This window comes from Oryza glaberrima, chromosome 7 (genome assembly GCF_000147395.1).
Source record: "Oryza glaberrima chromosome 7, OglaRS2, whole genome shotgun sequence".
In the NCBI taxonomy this organism is placed as follows: domain Eukaryota; kingdom Viridiplantae; phylum Streptophyta; class Magnoliopsida; order Poales; family Poaceae; genus Oryza; species Oryza glaberrima.
In genome coordinates, this window is record NC_068332.1 from 15,349,879 (window position 1) to 15,370,348 (window position 20,470).

General features: G+C 38.5%; 1 protein-coding gene across 1 annotated transcript; it reads left to right on the forward strand.

Annotated features, from left to right (window-relative positions):
- Positions 1 to 13,852: 13,852 nt before the first annotated feature.
- LOC127780483 (auxin-responsive protein SAUR36-like) lies at positions 13,853 to 14,830 on the forward strand. Its single transcript, XM_052307397.1, has one exon. It carries the CDS (start codon positions 13,938 to 13,940, stop codon positions 14,286 to 14,288), a length of 351 nt encoding a protein of 116 aa, XP_052163357.1. The 5' UTR covers positions 13,853 to 13,937; the 3' UTR covers positions 14,289 to 14,830.
- The last annotated feature ends 5,640 nt before the right edge of the window (positions 14,831 to 20,470 follow it).

Below are 20,470 nucleotides of genomic sequence, written 5' to 3' on the forward strand. Positions count from 1 at the left end.
GTATCACATATCCGTATGCTCGTATTCTATGACCCATTTTCACTCCTTGTAACACAAGACACGCCTGCGATGCGAGTGTGCGATGGAGACGCTAATTAAGCCCTCGTCCACGCGATCCAGGGGGTTCGTACGTACGGCAACGGGGCCCCTGCCTGCCGCGCGCCGAGGGCGGGAGAGAGAGATCTGGATGGCTGGCTGGGCGGAGGGCCGGAGCAGAGCAAGCGGGCCGGCCACGAGATGGAAACAGGGCCCATGCCCACGCGGGTGCCACATGGCCCCGGCGCAGCAACGAGTGGCTGCCGATGGCGCGCGCGCGCGCACATGCCGCTGCCGCTGCACGCCGGCGGAGGGGGCAAACGCCCATGGCCGCGCCCATGCGATCCGTCGAGAAAGACGCCCTGCGCCACCGGAGCCATCCATCCATTCGTCCTTCCACGCCCCACCGCCGCACAATCACTACCCCTCTCGTTGGTTACTACTTTCTCCGTTTCACGGTGTAAGTCGTTCTATCATTTTTCATATTTATATTGTTATCTAGATTCATTAACAACAATATTAATATGGAAAATGTTAGAATAACTTACATTGTGAAATGGAGAATTAGACAACAATATAAATGTGAGAAATACTAAAATAACTTATATTGTGAAACGGATGAAGTAGTAACGTGCAGCCTCTGCCTCTACATGATGCAATGCTCTGGTTTTCTTCTGCCTGCCCAAGAGATTATCCTTTTAGGTTATCCATGCACATTTATCCATAGAATCATTCTTTTTTTTTTCGATTATATGGATAACGTACACGCACATAGAATTAGAAACGACCGAGCTATATAGGAGAGGTGATTTTTCGAAAACGAATTCGGAAAGCTTTTTAGTCATAGTTTATCTATTTTTACCACATTTGCACCCTCCTTAATCTAAACTCGGACACCCATAATTGCATAAACTCGGAATAAAGCAAAGTAAAATAAATGAGAGGCACTCCCCTCTATTTCATTCCAACTCCACCCCTGCATACAACTAAGTAACTATTACAACATTATATGCTCCCTCCATTTCAAAATGTATGATACTGTTAGCTTTTTGGATAACGTTTGACCATTCGTTTTATTAAAAGTATATTAAGTATTATTTATTTTGTTATGCCTTAATTTATTATCAAATAAAATATAATCTTAACTTATACTTTTATATACTTATATTAAATTCTTGAATAATATAAATGTTCAAACGTTGTGAGAAAAATTAATGACGTCATACATTTAAAAAGGAGGCAGTATATATATAACTTATATGCTCCTCTATGCATATGTCAGGAAATGTACCGTATATATTTCTCGACTATCATATAATAAATAGGTAGCAATAAAAACAAGAGACACGATGGTTAAGATGTATACACTGGTGGAGAAACCATTTATACTTCCGGTTAGTAACCCCTTTTAGTCCCGGTTTTTCAACCGGGACTATGAATCCGGGACTAAAGATGCCCATTTTTAGTCCCGGTTGAAATAACCGGGGCTAAAGATCTATTTTTAGTCCCGGTTGGTAACACTAACCGGGACTAAAGATACCTTATCTACCAACTGGGACTAAAGAGAGGGTAGCGGCAGTCCCATTAGGTCTTTTTTTTTCATTGTTTTTTAGCTAGAGTTTAATCCCTATATTTTCTCCCAAATCAAGTGGGATACATATCCCAAATCAAACCTCAAATCAAAGTAACATCTCGAAACATTCACATTATAAATCTTAAGTTACTTATACACACAAATCAAATACATCACAAATCTTAAAAAAATTACACACAAACCAAATACATCACAGATTATACATCTCAGGTCATGCAACAAATCATAAAATTATACATCTTAGTGAAACACAAATTGTAAAAAAAAAAAAGATGCCGGCAGCGGCTGCCGCCTGCCGCCGCTCGCCACTGGGCCCGTGCGCAGCCCAGTCGGCTGCCTGCTGGGTGGGAAGGGAGGTGGAGGAGGAGAGGGCTGCGTGGGAAGGGAGGAGGGGGAGGAGAGGGCCGGGGATGGGTGGGGAAGGGGAGGAGGCGGAGGGGGAGGAGGAGAGAGATCGATCTGAGAGGAGGAGGGGAGGAGGAAAGGGAGGTCGATCTGAGAGGGAGGAGAGGGAATTAAGCGTTGAATTTTAATACCAACCGGGACTAAAAATCTTCTAGAGGATAAGTGCGAGGCGGTTGTGGAGGAGAGGATAGGGAAGAAGGATTATATATTAAGTGTTGAATTTTAATACCAACCGGAACTAAAAATTTTCTAGATCTTTAGTCCCAGTTGATAACATCAACCGAGAGTAAAGTTAGGATCTTTAGTCCCGCTTGGTAACACCAACCGAGAGTAAAGATCCCAGGGGGCCTGACAAGGTCTGACAGGTCTAGAACCGGGACTAAAGATCAGGTGTTACCAACCGGGACTAAAGATCAAATATGCCCACTGTAGCCACCAACCGGGACTAAAGATCATCTTTAGTCCCGGTTTTTAGTGGAATCGGGACTATTGTGAATTTCGGCCGACCGACCAAAAATGGTTTCTCTACCAGTGATATGAGCGCATATGTTTGTACTATGAGATTTGCTCTGGTCCAACAAAAAGTATCTCGAAGTATTGGTACCTCACGGTACCAAATCGTTTCCGATCGTTGGATCTTACACAATTTGATACGTACCGTGAGGTACCGGTACCTCAAGGTATTTTTTTTTACTGGAGCAAATCTCATACATGTCATGTAAATATATATAATCTTTTTACAAAGGTAGCTATCCATAAAAACAAGATTTGCCAGGCTTGATGACGTGGACCACCACCATTGACACTTGTGATGTCCATGTAGGCAGGCACACATGGAGTGCCCAGATGACACTAGCTGGGACTGCCTACCTGACAGTACTGGATCGCCATGATGGATTGTGCTGCTGATCGTACCCATATGGGCTCCATGGGTCGCATTGGCTGCTGCCGGCCGGTCTCTATCCGGCCAGGGGATCATCAGATAGATCAGCCACCTTCAATTTCGTACGCACAATTCGTGCTATCTAGTACTGCACTCTCGTACGTACGTATCTCCCTCTCGGCAGATTTAGGTGTGGTTGAGAAGAAGGAGATTAGAGAGATTGGGAAGATACGTAAAACAAGGTGAGTCATTAGCGTATGATTAATTAAGTATTAAATATTTTAAATTTTAAAAATGGATTAATATGACTTTTTAAAGTAACTTTACTATAGAAATTTTTTGCAAAAAACATACCGTTTAGTAGTTTGGGAAGCGTGCACATAAAAGGTGCTTTCTCACCCTATATCACACAAACGAACGCAGCCTTACTATACATCATTCTCTCTTGTACGTATATACGCGTGCAGTACGTATACCATGGATTTGGATTTGCCCTGTATACCAGTAGTAGTGGCTGTGGAATTGTCTCCATATGTATGTATGTGTCTCTGCGTTTCACTGTCGATCACGATACGCTAGCTAACATGCGTACGTGTAAGGGTGTGTGGTGGCCAGTGCACACTCCTCCATCCTAAAAATTGTAACCATTCAATTCGCAAATAGGAATATATGTAGCTAGCTGTGATGTGAAGCCGAAGCACATGCAAGGGAGCTTTCACATTAATACTTACTCCCTCCGTTTCACAATGTAAGTCATTCTAACATTTTCTACATTCATACATTAACATCAATATGAATATGAGAAATGTTAGAATGAATTACATTGTGAAACGGAGGAAGTAGTTTATGGTTGTTATATATATGTCATGTTATAGTGTTAAATTGTTATGGAATGATCATACTTTAACTGGTTAGGTTTCTCATGTGATAAAATTTGTTCACACATGGATTCAAGTACTATATCTTTTTAGCAGTGGACGTCGTATCCATTGATCATAAGATGTCCGTGGTTTTTTTTTAGCGAATCGGTGAGTCGCCAATTCCATATAATAGGGAAGGAGTAAACGGGAAGGAGTAAACTATATAGTATAAAAAGAAAAGGCAAAACTCAAGACCTTTGGTCCGAGTTAGTTAAGGTATAAGCCATCTCAGCTGTCTCACGCCCACTAAGGCCCATGTCTTGGCCTCCCCGTTGATTTTTGTCAGCAAGCTGCTCGGCGAAAGCTTCTTTTCTTGGAAGGTTTTGTGGTTTCTTCCATTCACTTGGTCAATCCAAGATATGTCGGTTAATCTTTATGAGACACCCGTAGTGACTTCGTAATATGAAGATATGTTGTCCCAATCTTTTAGAGATGTTTATAGGAGTATAATGTGTATGCGTGCTTTCGTAGAGATGAGTGTGCAAGTATTGTGAGCGCCTAATTTTGTAGTGTGTTTCTCAAAACAAAATTTGTTGTGAAAATGAAGCTTAATAACTTTTTTCTAGTTTATTTTACGGTAGGTTAGACAAGATATATATGTTGCCCAATATTAGATCTGTCTTCTCGTATCTAAAGAAAATTAAAAGAGTAAATTTCACAAAACTACATATGCTTTGATCAAATTATCAGAAAACTACAAATTTAACATGACGTATCACAGAATTACATATTTAACACTAATTTATCACAAACTCTAGATTTAAGGTAAAATATCGCAAAACTACAAATTTAATAACAAATTTATCACAAAACTATAGGTTTATTATCAATTTAATCACAAAACTTGGACATTTTAACTCAAACATAATATTAGTTCATAGGATTTAAACTCGCCAAATTCTGTAGTTTTATGATAATTTTATTATTAAATATGTAGTTTTGTAATACTTAATCTTAAACTAGTTGTTTTATGATAAATTTGTTGCTAACTCTGTCTGTGGTATATGACCTTAAATATATAGTTTGCGATAATTTAATTAAAATATTTGCAGTTTTGTAAAATTTAATCAAATTATTAAATCTATCTTGTATTTTTTTTTTCATATTCTTCCGAACGTAACACTGATATCATGGTACGAAGTACAGATTAAAAGAAAAGGGGCATGCAATTTAATTTGCCAAATGCTGAAATATCTAAAATTAAAGTTGTTGCACCAAACGAGACTATCATTATCCGTACTAGTAATGCCGAACGAAGCCAAACCTGGGCCTGTACCAAACACGTAGCAACATCGGTTTAGAGCATATTTAGCAACATCGGTATCTCATCTAATACTTCGGCCAAATTATCGCAACATGTTACATTTGTTGCTAATGTTGCCGAACGTGCATGCTTTAGAGCACCATCGGTATATATCTCATCATGCATTGATGCTTCAACATTAGCAACTATACAATGTTGATAAACGTTTCCAGTAATTTTGAAGCACGCTAATCATGAGATGAACTCGCATTATACATATGAGGGCAAGTACTATGGGCATCCAAGCACAAGCTACAAGATGTCACATAGGACTAAATAATAAGGTGCAGGAGAGAAGAAGGATGAGAGAGAAATAGTCACCTCTCATACAAGGGACAGCCCTTACACAAACTTCAATAAACATATGAGAGTGTTAGAGATACTTGGGATTGTGTAGTAGAGGTAATCTATTAGAGCAAGTATAATAGTGAGCTATAAGCTTACTATAAACTTATGTGGAGGAGAGATGTAACAAAAAGTTAAGGGTGTTAGCTCTCATACAAAAGCTAGCTTAACACAAACTCCAAGACAAATACAATTAATACTGTATTTAAGTGAGAGATAGAGAGATGAGAAGAAAATTGTAGCCAACCTTATAGCTAATCTATTATATGTGTTGGCTTTAAGATTGGCTAATAGTAGGAAGTGAGCTCTATTATTATCCTGGCTCTTATACATATCATCTCTTAATTTAATTATATATGTCATGCATGAAATTGGATGTGGTAGTCACCCCTACTATAAAACTTGCCCTGACTCAAAAAGTCTAATTATATATAGCTATTCCTGATAGGTATACCACTAGGCGGAGCATTTACGGAGGTGATCGATCAGGCGGCAATTTTCCTAAAGTATTGATAGTTTTTTTCCTTTCAAAAATATTACTACTTCCAACCACACAAATGTAAATATAGTACTTTTAGCGTTGAGAAATTTGAATACAAATATCTTCTTTCTATAAAGTTAATGCCCACTAAACACCTAAAACTCAACATGCAAGTATAATATTTATTAGCACTCCTAAAACCCACATGCAAGCATACCAAGCACACAAAGCTCAACATGCAAGTATATAGTAGTAATTATGTCGACAATTTATTTCATTCTAAAACTAAACATACACATGCTAAATCATCATTGTCAAATTATTTTCGTAATATTTCAATCCAAATCATTTTCGTAATATTTCAATCCAAATCATTTTATCATTTCTCTATTATTTAATATATATCCCACAGCAAAACGCATGACATCTTCTAGTGTACTCCCTCCATTCTAAAATATAAGGCATAACTACCCCTAACTCAAAGATCAAGAAATAATTATTATCATCTTATAGTTTGGATCATCCTAATAAATACAATGCATGCATCCAATAAAATTAGAGAACGTGAGAGTGGAGAATTTAAAAAAGTAATAATTTAATGGAGAAGCGGCCATAGTTAATTAACTACATGCATGCATGTCTTATATTATGGAGCATCCAAAAAAGTGGTTGTACCTTATATTATAGAATGGAGGGAGTATAATATAAGAGCTTCTAGAGTACAATTTCTCTCATACAACCACCACTCATTTAATCTTCGTCCAATTTTACCTCAACCCTCCCACTCCCAAAAAACTGGCTATTAAAACACCGCAAGAATTGGCTTTGCCACAATATCATCTCCAATTAATATGGAACACGCTAAAATACTATTATTACAATGTGCTCTCTCCTTTATTTTTATTATTATTATTATTATTATTATTATTATTATTATTATTATTATTATTATTATTATTATTATTATTATTATTACTACTACTACTACTACAACACATTTGGGTTTACTTACAGATTCCTTATAATGAACAGGGAATTCGTCGTTGATCTGTGACAAATTTATGAAAAAATCATCATCAGTTCACCTTTGGTCGATCCTAGCAATTGAACAACAAACAGGATCGATCGTCACACACAGTGATAAAGTATTTTCATCATAGAAGTAACCAATAATAGTTACCTCGTGACATGGTGTGTTTTGTCTGAGTGCACTTTGTACGGAAGCCAGATACTTTCAGTTACTTAATAATGATGTCCATGATCTAAAATGAAGAAATAACGCAATCATATTGTAGTCGCAAAATTCATTGATGACATGGTTTATGTATATAGCGAGTCATTTTATTTGTACTTGTCATGGATTATGTGAAATGGATTATTTTCACACATATAGACACATTAACACATACGGATAGGATATACCATCCGTGGTCCAGGATGATCTAGCAAGTGAGCCACATATGTACAGGCACACTCTGCTGTAGCCAGGCATCACACGGCTGCTTAATTATAGTGCAGTACTTGGATGTATGTTTGTTAATGTTTAATTTAGACTTTACGAGTAGATGACTATATCTATCCAATATTTATGAAGTATGGAGAAAAATATCCCATACACCATACTTGAAAATTCATGCAATTCCAGCATCAGGATGTCGTGATATCATGGGGAGCGACATTGTAATGCTGCTATGGCCTACCTCACATGCAGTGCTTTTATTTTGTGAGTACACCCCTAATACAAATGAGTTGGTGAGAAATTGGAATGTCCACAAACAATGAAGATTTATATAGGCTGTGGTTGGAGGTGGGTGTTGGAAACCCATCTCCCATACACAGAAAACGGAGCAGTCCATTACCACGTGATTAATTAAGTATTAGCTAAATTTTATAGTACTCATATAATATCGTATGTCGTTTCAAAAAATATATAATGTATGCAATTTTAATCACTTATATTTAATACAATATATCCAGTAAGACCACCCTATAGTCTTATTGTTTGCTATCACACTAAGGTCCAGTTTGAAGTAAAGTTATATTGTGTTGTTCTTTTTTTTTTACTATTGTAAAAGATTATATAATCTTTATAGTTTAATCACATATCAAATTAAGGTTAGATAAATATTTTATGCAATTATCATGTCTCTCCTAACTGTTTCATATTTTTATAATGGATAACATTATCATTCGCAACATTTATTAAAAAAACACTTGACAAACCCCACAATATCTAAAAGTTACTCCACAAAATAAGATTATCACTATCCACCTCAATGCTAAATTGATAATAATATAAAGAGGGTACATCTCTAGGGTACTTTTTTTCGTGGTAAGTCTAATTTAAAATCCTTTTTATCTGAAGAAAAAAGGACGATCATTTTGTAGCACCAAAAGTTTGGAACATTGTAATTAAGGTGGCATTTTTTAACCTGGTAAATTACACCGCGCGGGAGTACGTATTCTCATCATTCGTACTTGTCATGGAATATTTTCAGATATTTCAAATCCGTGGTCCAAGATAATCTACTTCTTCCGTCTCACAATATAAGGGATTTTAAATTTTTACTTGCAATGTTTAACCATTCGTCTTATTCAATTTTTTTTTGCAAATATAAAAAACAAAAGGTTGTGCTTAAAGTACTGTAGATAATAAAGTAAGTCACAAATAAAATAAATAATAATTTTAAAAAAATTTAAATAAGACGAGTGGTCAAACGTTATAAATAAAAACTCAAAAATCCCTTCTATTATGAGAACAGACAAGCCACACAGAGTTGCAGATTCTGCTTCTCCTGGCCGCTGGCCTTGTTGCTGCCTCTGTGGCCACATGGACCGAAGATATATTATTATATACTCTATATTATTTGTGGATTTAGGATCATACTCCCTCAGTATAAAAATTATATTTGTAATATACTCGCTCCGTTTTTTAATAGATGACGCCGTTGACTTTTGAACATATATTTGATCATTCGTCTTATTCAAAAAAAATTATGTAAATGTATAGATATAAATCATGCTTAAAGTACTTTAAGTAATAAAACAACTCACAACAAAATAAATTATAATTACGTAAATTTTTTGACGAATGGTCAAATGTGTGATAAAAAGTCAACGGCGTCATCTATTAAAAAACGGAGGTAGTATTGAAAAAGGTTAGTATAAAAAAATGACTTGTATGTCTTCATTAAACGATTGATGCTTGGGAGAGCGGATACTGGTTAGGGATAAGATGATGAGAACTTTTGAATAAAGGCGGTTGAAGGGGAAGATGCATTCTTTATGGATAAAATTTAAATATTAAAATCATAATTATTTTTGAATTAAATATTAAAATCATAATTATTTTTGAACGGAGAGAGTTTATTTCTAGTAACCAACATGGATGAATTATGCCGAGAAAATTAATATCCCACGCACCAACATTCATGCAACCACATTACTACCGTGCATAAAACCATCATAATTTTTTTTCCCCGATAAGTATGTTTTCAACACATGTTTCAACAGGTGGAGACCAACTATAAATCCATGGACAGGAGTGAAACATCATGTAGATTAAAGTGGATCATTAGTTATTAAACAGTCCCTATTAAGTAGTTTAGTGATTATTAGTTATTTTAGCATTGATTAAGCTCTCAATTCTCAAATTGCTCCTTCAATATATGTATAAACCATTTGGTCTTGCTTCCTTAATTAATCTTTTTTAAGTCAAGCTCTGCCATTGCCGTGGACCTCACTAAATTTTATAAATCCAATAGGGCCATCATATAGCTAGACCTACGATTTCATAAAGAAAAATAAGGTCACATTCACAGCCATTATATGGAATATTTTGACGTACATACACATACAAATCTTTGAAACAATATCTGCATTTTACACATTTTAATATTTTAATATAAGATGTAATAATCGACTTAATTGCGTGCCTTCCAAAATAAAGGTCCAACATATCACACGTTAGCGCCCAGCATGTACATGCACGCATATGCATGTGCGAACACGTGGAGAAGTGATTTTTCAGTCCCGATTCGTAACCCCCTGTAGTCCCGGTTTTCTAACCGGGACTACGAATCCGGGACTCCCGGTTTAAATAACCGGGACTAAAGATGCTCCGGTTGATGTTACCAACCGGGATTAAAGATAATTTTTCTTTTTTTTTCTGTTTTTAATATTGAATATTGATTTCACACCGTCCCCTCCCAAATCCAAATCATCATATATCACATCTCCAAATCCTCAAATAGATCATCTCCAAGTACATCACAAACTCTTTAAAAAAATAGATCATCTCCAAATACATCACAAACTCTTAAAAAAATTACACCACATGGTTCTAAAAAATTCATCACAGATTCACATCTTAGACAAAAATAAACCACAGATTCACATCTAAAAAAAATCGACCGGCGGCCACTACCATCTCCCCTCCTCCCCTCCGCGCCGGCCGCCGCCGAGAGGCCCCCCACGCTGCCGCGCAGGCCGCCTCCGCGTGGCCCCCCGCACCGCCGCGCCGACCGCGCGCCGCCGCGCCGGCCGCCCGCCGCCACCTCCGCGCCGCCCCCCGTGCCTCCGCCGCCGCGCCGGCTGCCTGCACGCTTCTTCGGGAAAAAAGGAAGGAGACGAGGGTGCTGTGGGGTGAAGGAAAAAAAGGAAGGAGAGGAGGGAGAGGAGGGGAGTTAGAGATAAGGAAAGAGATAAGAAGTTAGAGAGGAAAAAAGAGATAGAGGGAGGAGTTTGTTGTGTGAACGGGAAAAGAGGATCGGTACTAGGGATTATATAGTGTGTTTTGATTTTTATTCCCGGTTAGTAACACCAACCGGGACTAAAAACCTATTTTTAGTCCCGGTTGGTGTTACTAACCGGGACTAAAGATCCTAGGGCCTTGACACAGCCTGACATGGAATCAACCGGGACTAAAAATGAACTTTAGTCCCGGTTAGAGTTACCAACCGGGACTAAAGATGATTTTTAGTCCCGGTTGGTAACAACAACCGGGACTAAAGATTTTCCTCTTATTAAGTCCCGGTTTTTAATGGAACCGGGACTATTGTGGATTTAAGTCGACCGACCAAAGATGGTTTCTCTACCAGTGGAAGCAGGTTGCAGGTATGCGTGATGGTCGGTGTAACATGTAGGAGTACATATGCATGTATAGATATGGTTTCAATGAAAATGAGGTATGAAATAAGTTGTCCAAAGAAATTGATTAAATGGGTATCGTTTCATTTGTCATTTGAGGGAGAGGAGAGGCTGCAGGGTTGACATATTTTAATTCGGTAGTTGCTGCAAACCCGTTAGACATCCGAAAAAGCGTAAATTACATGGGTGCAATTCAGTATATAAACTTTTAGAAAACTTGTTTTGATAGCATGAAAACCACCAAGGTGTGCGCTACGTAAAACCAAAACCGCTCTAGAGTCTATCAAGGGGGTAATTCGTCCGGTATAAAAAGTTAAGAGTAAAGAATATTTGGTTTTTGAATTGAGGGGATCTGTACTACCACAATAGTTCAGGGCGTAATTCGGACATTTTCCTAAAAAAAATAATGCTTCGTCAGATTATCTGGCGGCAAAAAAACATGAGAAAATTCGATCTATAGCATATAAGTTAAGCCGGTACCAAAAAATAGTAAAAAAAAATTTTCACTTTCAACTGGTAGCACAACACACTTGTTTTTTTTTCGATCCATGGTATTTCCGTCAGATCTGCCGTTAGGGTTAAGCGTTTGGTCGTGAGCAGGAATAAAAAATGACAAATTTGCCCTTAGTCCTCCCGTATTCACACATGACTTTGGGCTGGACCATTGCCTGTTCATCATTGTTCTGTCGTGAGAGCAGCCGGCTAGGCGGCGCATGGGACGGGGCGAAAATGGCGACAACGGCAGCGGCTGGCAGGATACTCGGCGGCGGCTTGCTCGGCAGCCAGCGGAATCAATGTCACGGCTTGCTCGGCGGTGGTGGCTAGTAACTCTTGATGAACTAGTTTGTTGTGTACTGCTTAATCAATGATTTGCAAAAATTAAATTCCGAACTCCAAGGACACCATTGATTTGCATTGCCGAGCTCAGGTCAGTTTCTTTAAAAGAGAATTGCTCAATTCTTCTAATAGGAACTGAACATCATTCTTGGCCTTTAGATTCGGCGGCGGAGAAGAGGATATGAGGGAAAGGTTCCCCATGCTGGAGCTCTTGCGGATGGGGGGAGCCACCGATGGGTCGCTTCCTTTCCCCACCTGTGGCCGCAGTGGATGTACAGCATCAGCGACAACCTGCCACGGCCGCGGTCGTCGTCGACGCTGATGCCTGGGCTGGACAGCATGAAGAGGCGGACGGTTGTGTTGTTGGCGTCGTTGAGCGGCCGTCGTTGGAGATGAGACGAAGGGCAAATGAGTCCGATGAAAAATTTCTCCACTCCAATCTAACACCGTTACTTTAAAATGCGACGGAAGTGCTACGGGACGAAGAAAAACCGGTGGTCTGTGCTATGAATCGAAAGCGGAAACTTCTTATGCTATTTTTTGGTACTGCATTTTTTTCTGTGTTATGGATCGAATTTTCTTAAAAAAAACATGGCATACTATATGCCGGTAAGCACTCACTGCTTGTCGGTATATTAAGAGGCGTCAGTCAAAATTGATACCATATGAGCAGGACCAACCGACGGAAAGCATAAAAAAAGTACGTGAGGTGAAAATTTTCTAGTGGCAAAAGTAGGTAAAATATTTCACCAATTCACTGCTAACAATTGTTTCTTCCAACAAACTAAGTGCTTCTATACATTTATGTTGTGGTGTGTAGTGGCAGCGGAGGAGGAGCAGGACCTGGCGATAGACACATGGGGGTGCGGCTAATCTGTTGATGATATGTGCCAAGGCTGTGGGCCATGGACGAGGTGTCAAAAGCGAGGGCCCTGTTACCGAAGATCACTGAATTTGCGTCCTTTATTGGGTCATCACCTGAGGGATGCGTTGTGACATCATGTCTAGTCTATCGATCAACAATGGGGCTCCGTCCGCTCACCATAGTGCATAATCGATGTATCTCTAGTGCAGTATAAGGAGGGGGCTTACTTCCCTAGTGCTCTGCCCTGACCTGGACACCATGTGTCGGCTGAAAGTGGTATGCTTCTTCCACATCCTGGCTTCCCTTCCCCAACAACCCGCGCTCATCCGTATGACCACTTCCTCACCGACTTCACCGAGAAGATTGGGCGTGTGGCTAATGCCGCCACACTCCTTGGCTGTGTACCATGGGGAGGTCATTGTCACGCAATGGATGCACCACTGCCTCTACAAGGAAGAATCTGACAAGCGGGGCCAGAGGCATTTCGCTGTCCTCTGTAGCTAAACCCACTAAGTCACGATATCCGCATAAAAATTTGCATGAATTTAAATATATATAACTTAGATCACATGTGCAGTACGAAGCAAAACCAGTCTCTCTTTACGAACCACTGGGGGGAAATAAAAGGCAATCTTTTTAGGTATAGGATCAACATTGTTTTATTTTGGGACAACAGCAGACGAGCACCACTCCTCTCAACTCTCATGCATGATTGACATGAGCAGGACCCACTTGACTGGCCTACACATCCTAACATGCAAAATACAGATATACTGGCAACTTAATTAGCAATGATCAATGCATTCCTCTTCTTCTTCTTCTTCTTTCATCTTCATTTCATTTCACCCTGTAGCTAAGCTAGTACTCTCTCTCTCTCTCCATATAGCTATATCCATCCCTATCCTCTCCATGCAAATGCAACAACCCCACATACCTAGCAACCTAGCCCCACACACACCATAGACCATAGCTAGCTTCTCTCCTCTATTTATACCCCCCTTGAGCTCCACTGCTCTCTCACACACCTCACCAGCCACAAGCTACTCCAAGCTCCAAGAAGCTTAGCTTAGCTTAGCAACAATTTCTCTGTCATTTCTATATATATATATATCGATCGATCATGGTGAGCTCACTGAGGCTAGCCGAGATCTCCAGGAAGTGGAGCGGGTCAGGGTCGAGCAAGGTGACGTCGCCGACGGCGGCGGCGGCGGCGTGCCCGCGGGGGCACTTCGCGGCGTACACCCGGGACGGCAGCCGGTTCTTCGTCCCCATCGCCTGCCTCGCCAGCGACACCTTCCGGGAGCTCCTCAGCACGGCGGAGGAGGAGTTCGGCTCCCCCGGCGGCCGCCCCATCGTGCTCCCTTGCTCCGCCGACCGCCTCCACCAGATCCTCGCCGCCTTCCGCTCCGCCTCCGGCAAGAACAAGTGCTCGCCGCCGTCCGGCTCCGGCGGCAGGACCAAGATTTGGTAGTACACATATATATAGCTCTGAAAGTCTGAACTCTCTCTCTCTCTCTCTCTCTCTCTCTGATGATGGATTGATGATCCTTTTGGAGATGGAGGAGAATGAAGCTGATGATTGATGATCTAATTAATCTAGGTATTTGTGTTCGGATTGGTGATCCATGCATGACTTGATTCTTGGGAGAATTGGTGATGTTTGATTTGTTGCTGTTGATCGATGTTCATTAATTTTTTTGTATGCCCTCCTGGTGAGTTTAACGCGTGCCTGTATGTGCACGTTACATGCGTAATGTTGCATGTTTTCAGGAGGGCATGTACTGGCTGCCATGATGTAACATATCTTCTTAATTAGCTTTATATCCGGCTTTGAATTTTCTAGATGTGAGTACGTACTTTGTAATATCATCAGTGTGTAATTATGTTTGCAATGTATGATCTCTGTAATATGTGTGACACATTTCCTTCTTTTGTGTTTATAAGATGAGACAGTGCAAATGGAAATGAGGCCTTAATTGATTGATTTGGAGGGAATATTAGTTGTATTTCTCTTTGTTGGCTAAGCTACTAGCTAGTAGCACTAACAAGTACAGTTTATCTCCAGCTGTACTAGATTGTGAAATTTTAGTATTTCAATCATTTTCTGATAAGTATCTCTCAGCTTTATAGTTCTCAGCTTTATCATTATTATATTGTAGAAACATACTTAGTAAGTTTAATGAATATGCAATTAAGGTCCAACCATCTGGCAGATGAACCATGGACCATATACATATATATGATTACTTGTCGATCCCATTCCAGACATCATTTAGGTTTGGCTAGCTAGGCTTACTGTTGCAGTCGATATATTAATAATAAGTATGACATTTATATGTACTCTCTACGTCCTATACTAACTTTTAGCATTTTCCAAAATATAATAACTTATCCGGCTACATTCTTTTCTCAACTAATCACAATATTCCCCTATTCAAATTCTTCATCTATTTTTTCTTCTCAACCAGTCACAATCCTCTCCTATTTAGTTCCACCTAGTATTTTAATTAATATCCGTGTCAAAGCCTAAAGCTTCTTTTATTTTGAAATAGATGCATTACTTCAAAAATGCATTACATTTAATAATATTCGATAAATGGAATCATATATAAAAGGTATAACCTATAATTTACCTGGTATCTACATATGTAAGATGGCTTTAATATTCGGTACGTAGCAGACAATATTTAGACCTTTTGAGGAATTTTACAGGGAATGCAACTAAGTTTTATGATTTTTTTTTCTCTATTGGTGTCTTCTAAAGAAACCTGGGGCTGGAATGGATACGTCAACATTCTCTATGTCATTTTTTGTGATGGAATGGTATATTTGGCTACGTATTCCAGCCAGAATCAGAATGAACTGGTGAATACGGTTTGGCCTGCTTCACTCTAAACTCTGTTCCTGGAGTTAACTTTATGAGCTAAGGCCGTATCAAACAAGCTTGTAGATATTAATACGCATGTACATATATTAACCTAAGATCAAGATATGCATTATAACAATAATATATCATTATTAATTTGTATTTTCGTAAGGAGGATATGCGTGCAGATGTCAACTATAGCTAGCTAGCAAGATTTCAGGTGATACATTGCCTTCAACCTGGAGCAGAGCACATGGGAGCTGCCTACTCTGACTGACCAACAAACTAACCCAAAATCAAAGCCCAAGCTAGTCTATAGTTTATCAACATCATCCACACATATATATCAATATATATGACCTGCTTCCCATATATGTACATTATTTAAGGCGAATTTTCTGTAGAATGTCACTATCCTAAGTGGATCATATTTCCTCCTCTTCTTTTCTTTTTTTCTGAAATGGATGCATGATGGGTAGAGAGAGAGAGAGAGAGAGACTTATGGGGCTCAGCTAGGAATGTGGTGAGAGTGAGATACCATTTAAGATTGTTGTTGGTGTGGCTTTCCTTTCAGATTTGTAATTGAACATTGTCGTTAGCTTCTGCCTGTGCCGGGCCCACCTTCACCATTCAGGAGAGGAACTATGTTGGGACAAAACAGGGCACATATGTATCACTACATCGACATATCCAACTTGGGACTATATCGTGGTAATTCTTGTAATCAAAGTGTAGATGGATGTGGGGTACATTACTAGTCACATTGTTGCTCCATTTTATAGAACGATAGTGATATATACTTTGTACCAAGCATGTATTTTGGTACATTATAATTTGTTGCACGTACCTAGCAAACACGACTATCACTACGCCAGGACACCTCATTAGTGATGTGTTCCGTAAAAGCTTGTCAGTACTCCAAAACACGATAGCATGCCCCTAGATGTTGTTTGAAATTATCATACATAGAAGATCTTTTTGGAGAATGGGCATCCATAAATTATTAAGTATGTTTTTTTCCAAATATACTAATAGTCAGATTTTAAATATAAATAATATTTGGTGTCAAGTATTTAGGAACAGGTGGAGTATTAGAGGATTAGACTCTTGCATAGATGTTTTGAGATACTCTCTTAATGCTCCTTTGGACATGCATGATTTATATAGAAAAATGAAGGCCTTTGATCCTTATGTTTTTTTCCAATTGGGGTCTTTTGGATGATGGGATTTAAACTTGTCAAATTCCAATGGAATGCATTCCTATACCTCAATTCCATAAGATTTATGGCATGTCATCTAACCTCAGCGTTTTTCTTTCGTTCGAGAAGTCTAATGCAACTCTCTCTCTCTCTCTCTCTCTCTCTCTCTATATATATATATATATATATATATTAATATATAATCTAAAATTCTTGTATTTTTTCTTCGAGCCATTGAAAGCAGTAATTCCTATAGTAATCAACATGCCATGACACTCCAATTAATCCTGCATTTTTAGATCCTAAATCATACTAGATCTAAGAGAGCATGTTGTAGTATTGTACATATATATGCCCTAAAGGTGAATGCGATTGTGCCATATTCAAATGGATGGACATCAATATCAAATTAATCAAGGCCTGCTTCAAACCCTAGCAGGGGCTATGTTAAGTTGCTCACCTACACCTTTAGCCGTCATGACAAGCATTTGGGAACCCATACCTTAGCCCCTTTCCTTGTGTGGGCATGCATATGTATGCAGAGATCGATCGATCGAGCTTGGAGATCAGTCAGGAGCGTCACAATCTTTTTTTTTTTTGGAAGAAAGGTACTCTGTATTAATTTGCAAATTGTTATCTAACGGAATTGGCAGCTGGAACATGAAAGGTGACACATTGTCGTGATCCTTGATCGATATATATCGTTCTTGGGAGAGGGAAAGGAAAATTATGAATATGATCGATGGCGACTCCATCACAAGGGTAGCATGTGCTCGCTCCCTAATGGCGACGTGCATTGCTTAGGGCCATTTGTTTCATCTGCTCTTCTTCTTCTTCTTCTTGTTCTTCGTATCATATCTATTTTTTCCCCTTTCTCTCCTTTTTGTTTTTGTTTTTTGCTTCCAAGCTCCAACTTGTCAGGACAGCAGTACTATCTGTCTGAATTTGGTGGAAATTCAGAAACCATCAAATGTTCTGTTCTGGTGCGCCCAACATGCTTAGGGCCCCTTTGAATCAAAAGATTTATGTAGAAATTTTATAGGATTCAAATCCTATAGGAAATTTTTCTATTTGGTCCTTTGATTCAAAGGATTGAAGCTTTCCAAATCCTATAAAATTCCTATGGAATGGCACATTGCATGTGGATTTTGGAGGAAATTTAGCAAGAGCTCTAACCTCTTGGAAAATTTCCTTTGAGTCTATCTCTCTCATCCGATTCCTGTGTTTTTCTTGCGCTCCAATCAAACGACCATTTCTGTGTTTTTCCTGTGTTTTGCAATCCTCTGTTTTACACTTCAATTCCTGTCAGAATCCTGTATTTTTCCTATTCCTCCGTTTTTTCTACCCTGCGATTCAAAGGGGCCCTTAAGTTGTATGTTTATTGTTTGTAGTAACATATTAGAATTTTAACTCCACGCTTTTCTAAAACATTTATATCTATTTCTATGCTTCTTTAAAACAGAAGTGTGGTAGTAGTGAGTAGTGAATATGCCACCATCCATCCCATCAACTTCTTATTTTTGTTGAAAAGGAAAAGTACTATGGGGCTACAGGGCTCACATGCATGTCAACCCCCTTCATCAACTCCCTTTTTTTTTTAAGGGAAAAGGATAATATGGGCAAAGAGTCTATATTAGTAACAAATATATGTAAAAATTAAGATGTAATATATGTATAAAATTATGGTAATAATGCGGTAATAGATTCATTACAACACAAGGGTAATATGCTAGTTCTTTTCATAAAGAAGACAGGTATGTGTTCCCGATTAAAGATACTTCCCGGAAAACCAAATTTTCGGACCTAAAATACTATATATGATTATTTTCTCCTTCCGGTCATCTTTTTATGTTTAGGGTTAGATTCAATTAGACTTTTGAAATTTGATCACTAACTTTGTATTATAAAATTTTATAAATTAAAATTTCATAAGTCTCACATATGTTTTTAACTAAATATTTGAGCAGTTATTAATGGTATAGTATATTTTTTAAAAAAAAAATTGAACAAACATCTTGTTATAAATATTTAAAAATATCAATTATACAGAGGACGTGCACGCGCACAAAAACACCACTGCAAAGTCACCTTGTATATGCATAATATTACGATCAGATAGAGTACGTGCATGCAAGGACATGTTCAACGTACGAATTAGCAAGGTGCAATGACAGCTTTGCTTGGATCTTGAAGATCGAGAAGAAGAAAATGGACTCATGATTTGGTTAGGCCAACGCAAGGGGGCGTAGAAGAAAGCGAACCATACGCGTGGTCCATCTGGAAAAGCCTAGCAAACCGTCTTTATTCGACTACTCTGATTCTCCAATCCCCATCATCATTTTTTATGGATAAATACAGCTACCCTGTTTGATTCCATCAAGGAATCAGACCATTAATATAATTAAGATGAGTTCATCCATATCACAAATTATCCATCAATTTTGGGTTTTGGATGGGATGACCCTCTTCTTTTTTTAAGAGAAATTTTATAGTCCTAAAAAAGTATCTCAAGTTACGTAAATTTTTTAGTATCTAGAGATACTAAATTTCACACTTACCAAATTTTGCACTATAAAGTGTGGTACCTCCCGATACTTTTACCTCTCTCTCTTTTTACAAGTATGTATCATTGATCAATGAAATAGCAATATAGAAGAACTCACTCTGTTTCTCGTACCAAATAAATCGTACTACGTACATAGAATCGGATCAAGTGATCAATTACCCTTAGACCTTCATAAATATGGTATAAGTATGGTATAGTCGTGAATGCATGACTCTATTCATCAAAGTATAAATCCTGGCGTATACAAATATAAATGGTTGGGTGTATTTTTAGTTAATGCATAGGCCAGTTCATCAGAAGTTATATTCCTTTGTTCAAACAAAAGAATCTAAACTTCCCCACCTGATCATCAGAAATAGAACAAATTCCATGCAAATACTAGACTATTGACGGTGTGGAGATGTATCAGCATTGAGTTACCTTCAGATATCAGTGAAATACATAGTAGACAATCAAACCAAACAGAATGATCGAGACCAAGGCACAGAACTTTGAACCATATAGTATACTAACGCAATGTGGAACGAAAATATATGCGAGAACCAGTTCATTAGTTTCAGTTTTATTATGTGAACGTGCATGTCAAAGCAAAACGCCTGGAACACAACATAGCATTACTGTTCTATAACTGATTCTTGATATGGAACAGATTTATACTCTTGGTCCCAAAATAGTAGGCTGTCAGATTCATTGTGTATTAGATTAGATTATGTCCCATAATCTAGGTTGGTTTGACCGGTTCGAATTCGCTGTATTAGATTATGTCCCGTTACAACCTACAATTTATTTGAGAGTATACTTTACCAGTGCGCATAGTTCTGTAGAGTGTAGACTGTTGAAGACTTGAAGTGAAAGGAATCTGTCAAAGGGAATTTCTCCCAGCATTAACTGACAAATGGGTCTAACATATGCAACCAAACACACTTCATAGTTCTTGCCAGAAAGCATGTATAACAATAACAATAGCAATCTTTTCCTTGCTCATAAATCAAGAAGATTATAATGGATCAGGTGCACTGTTG

What these genes read in the sequence shown, in the direction of transcription:
- LOC127780483 (XM_052307397.1), top strand. Translation starts at nt 13,938, where the DNA reads ATGGTGAGCTCACTGAGGCTAGCCGAGATCTCCAGGAAGTGGAGCGGG.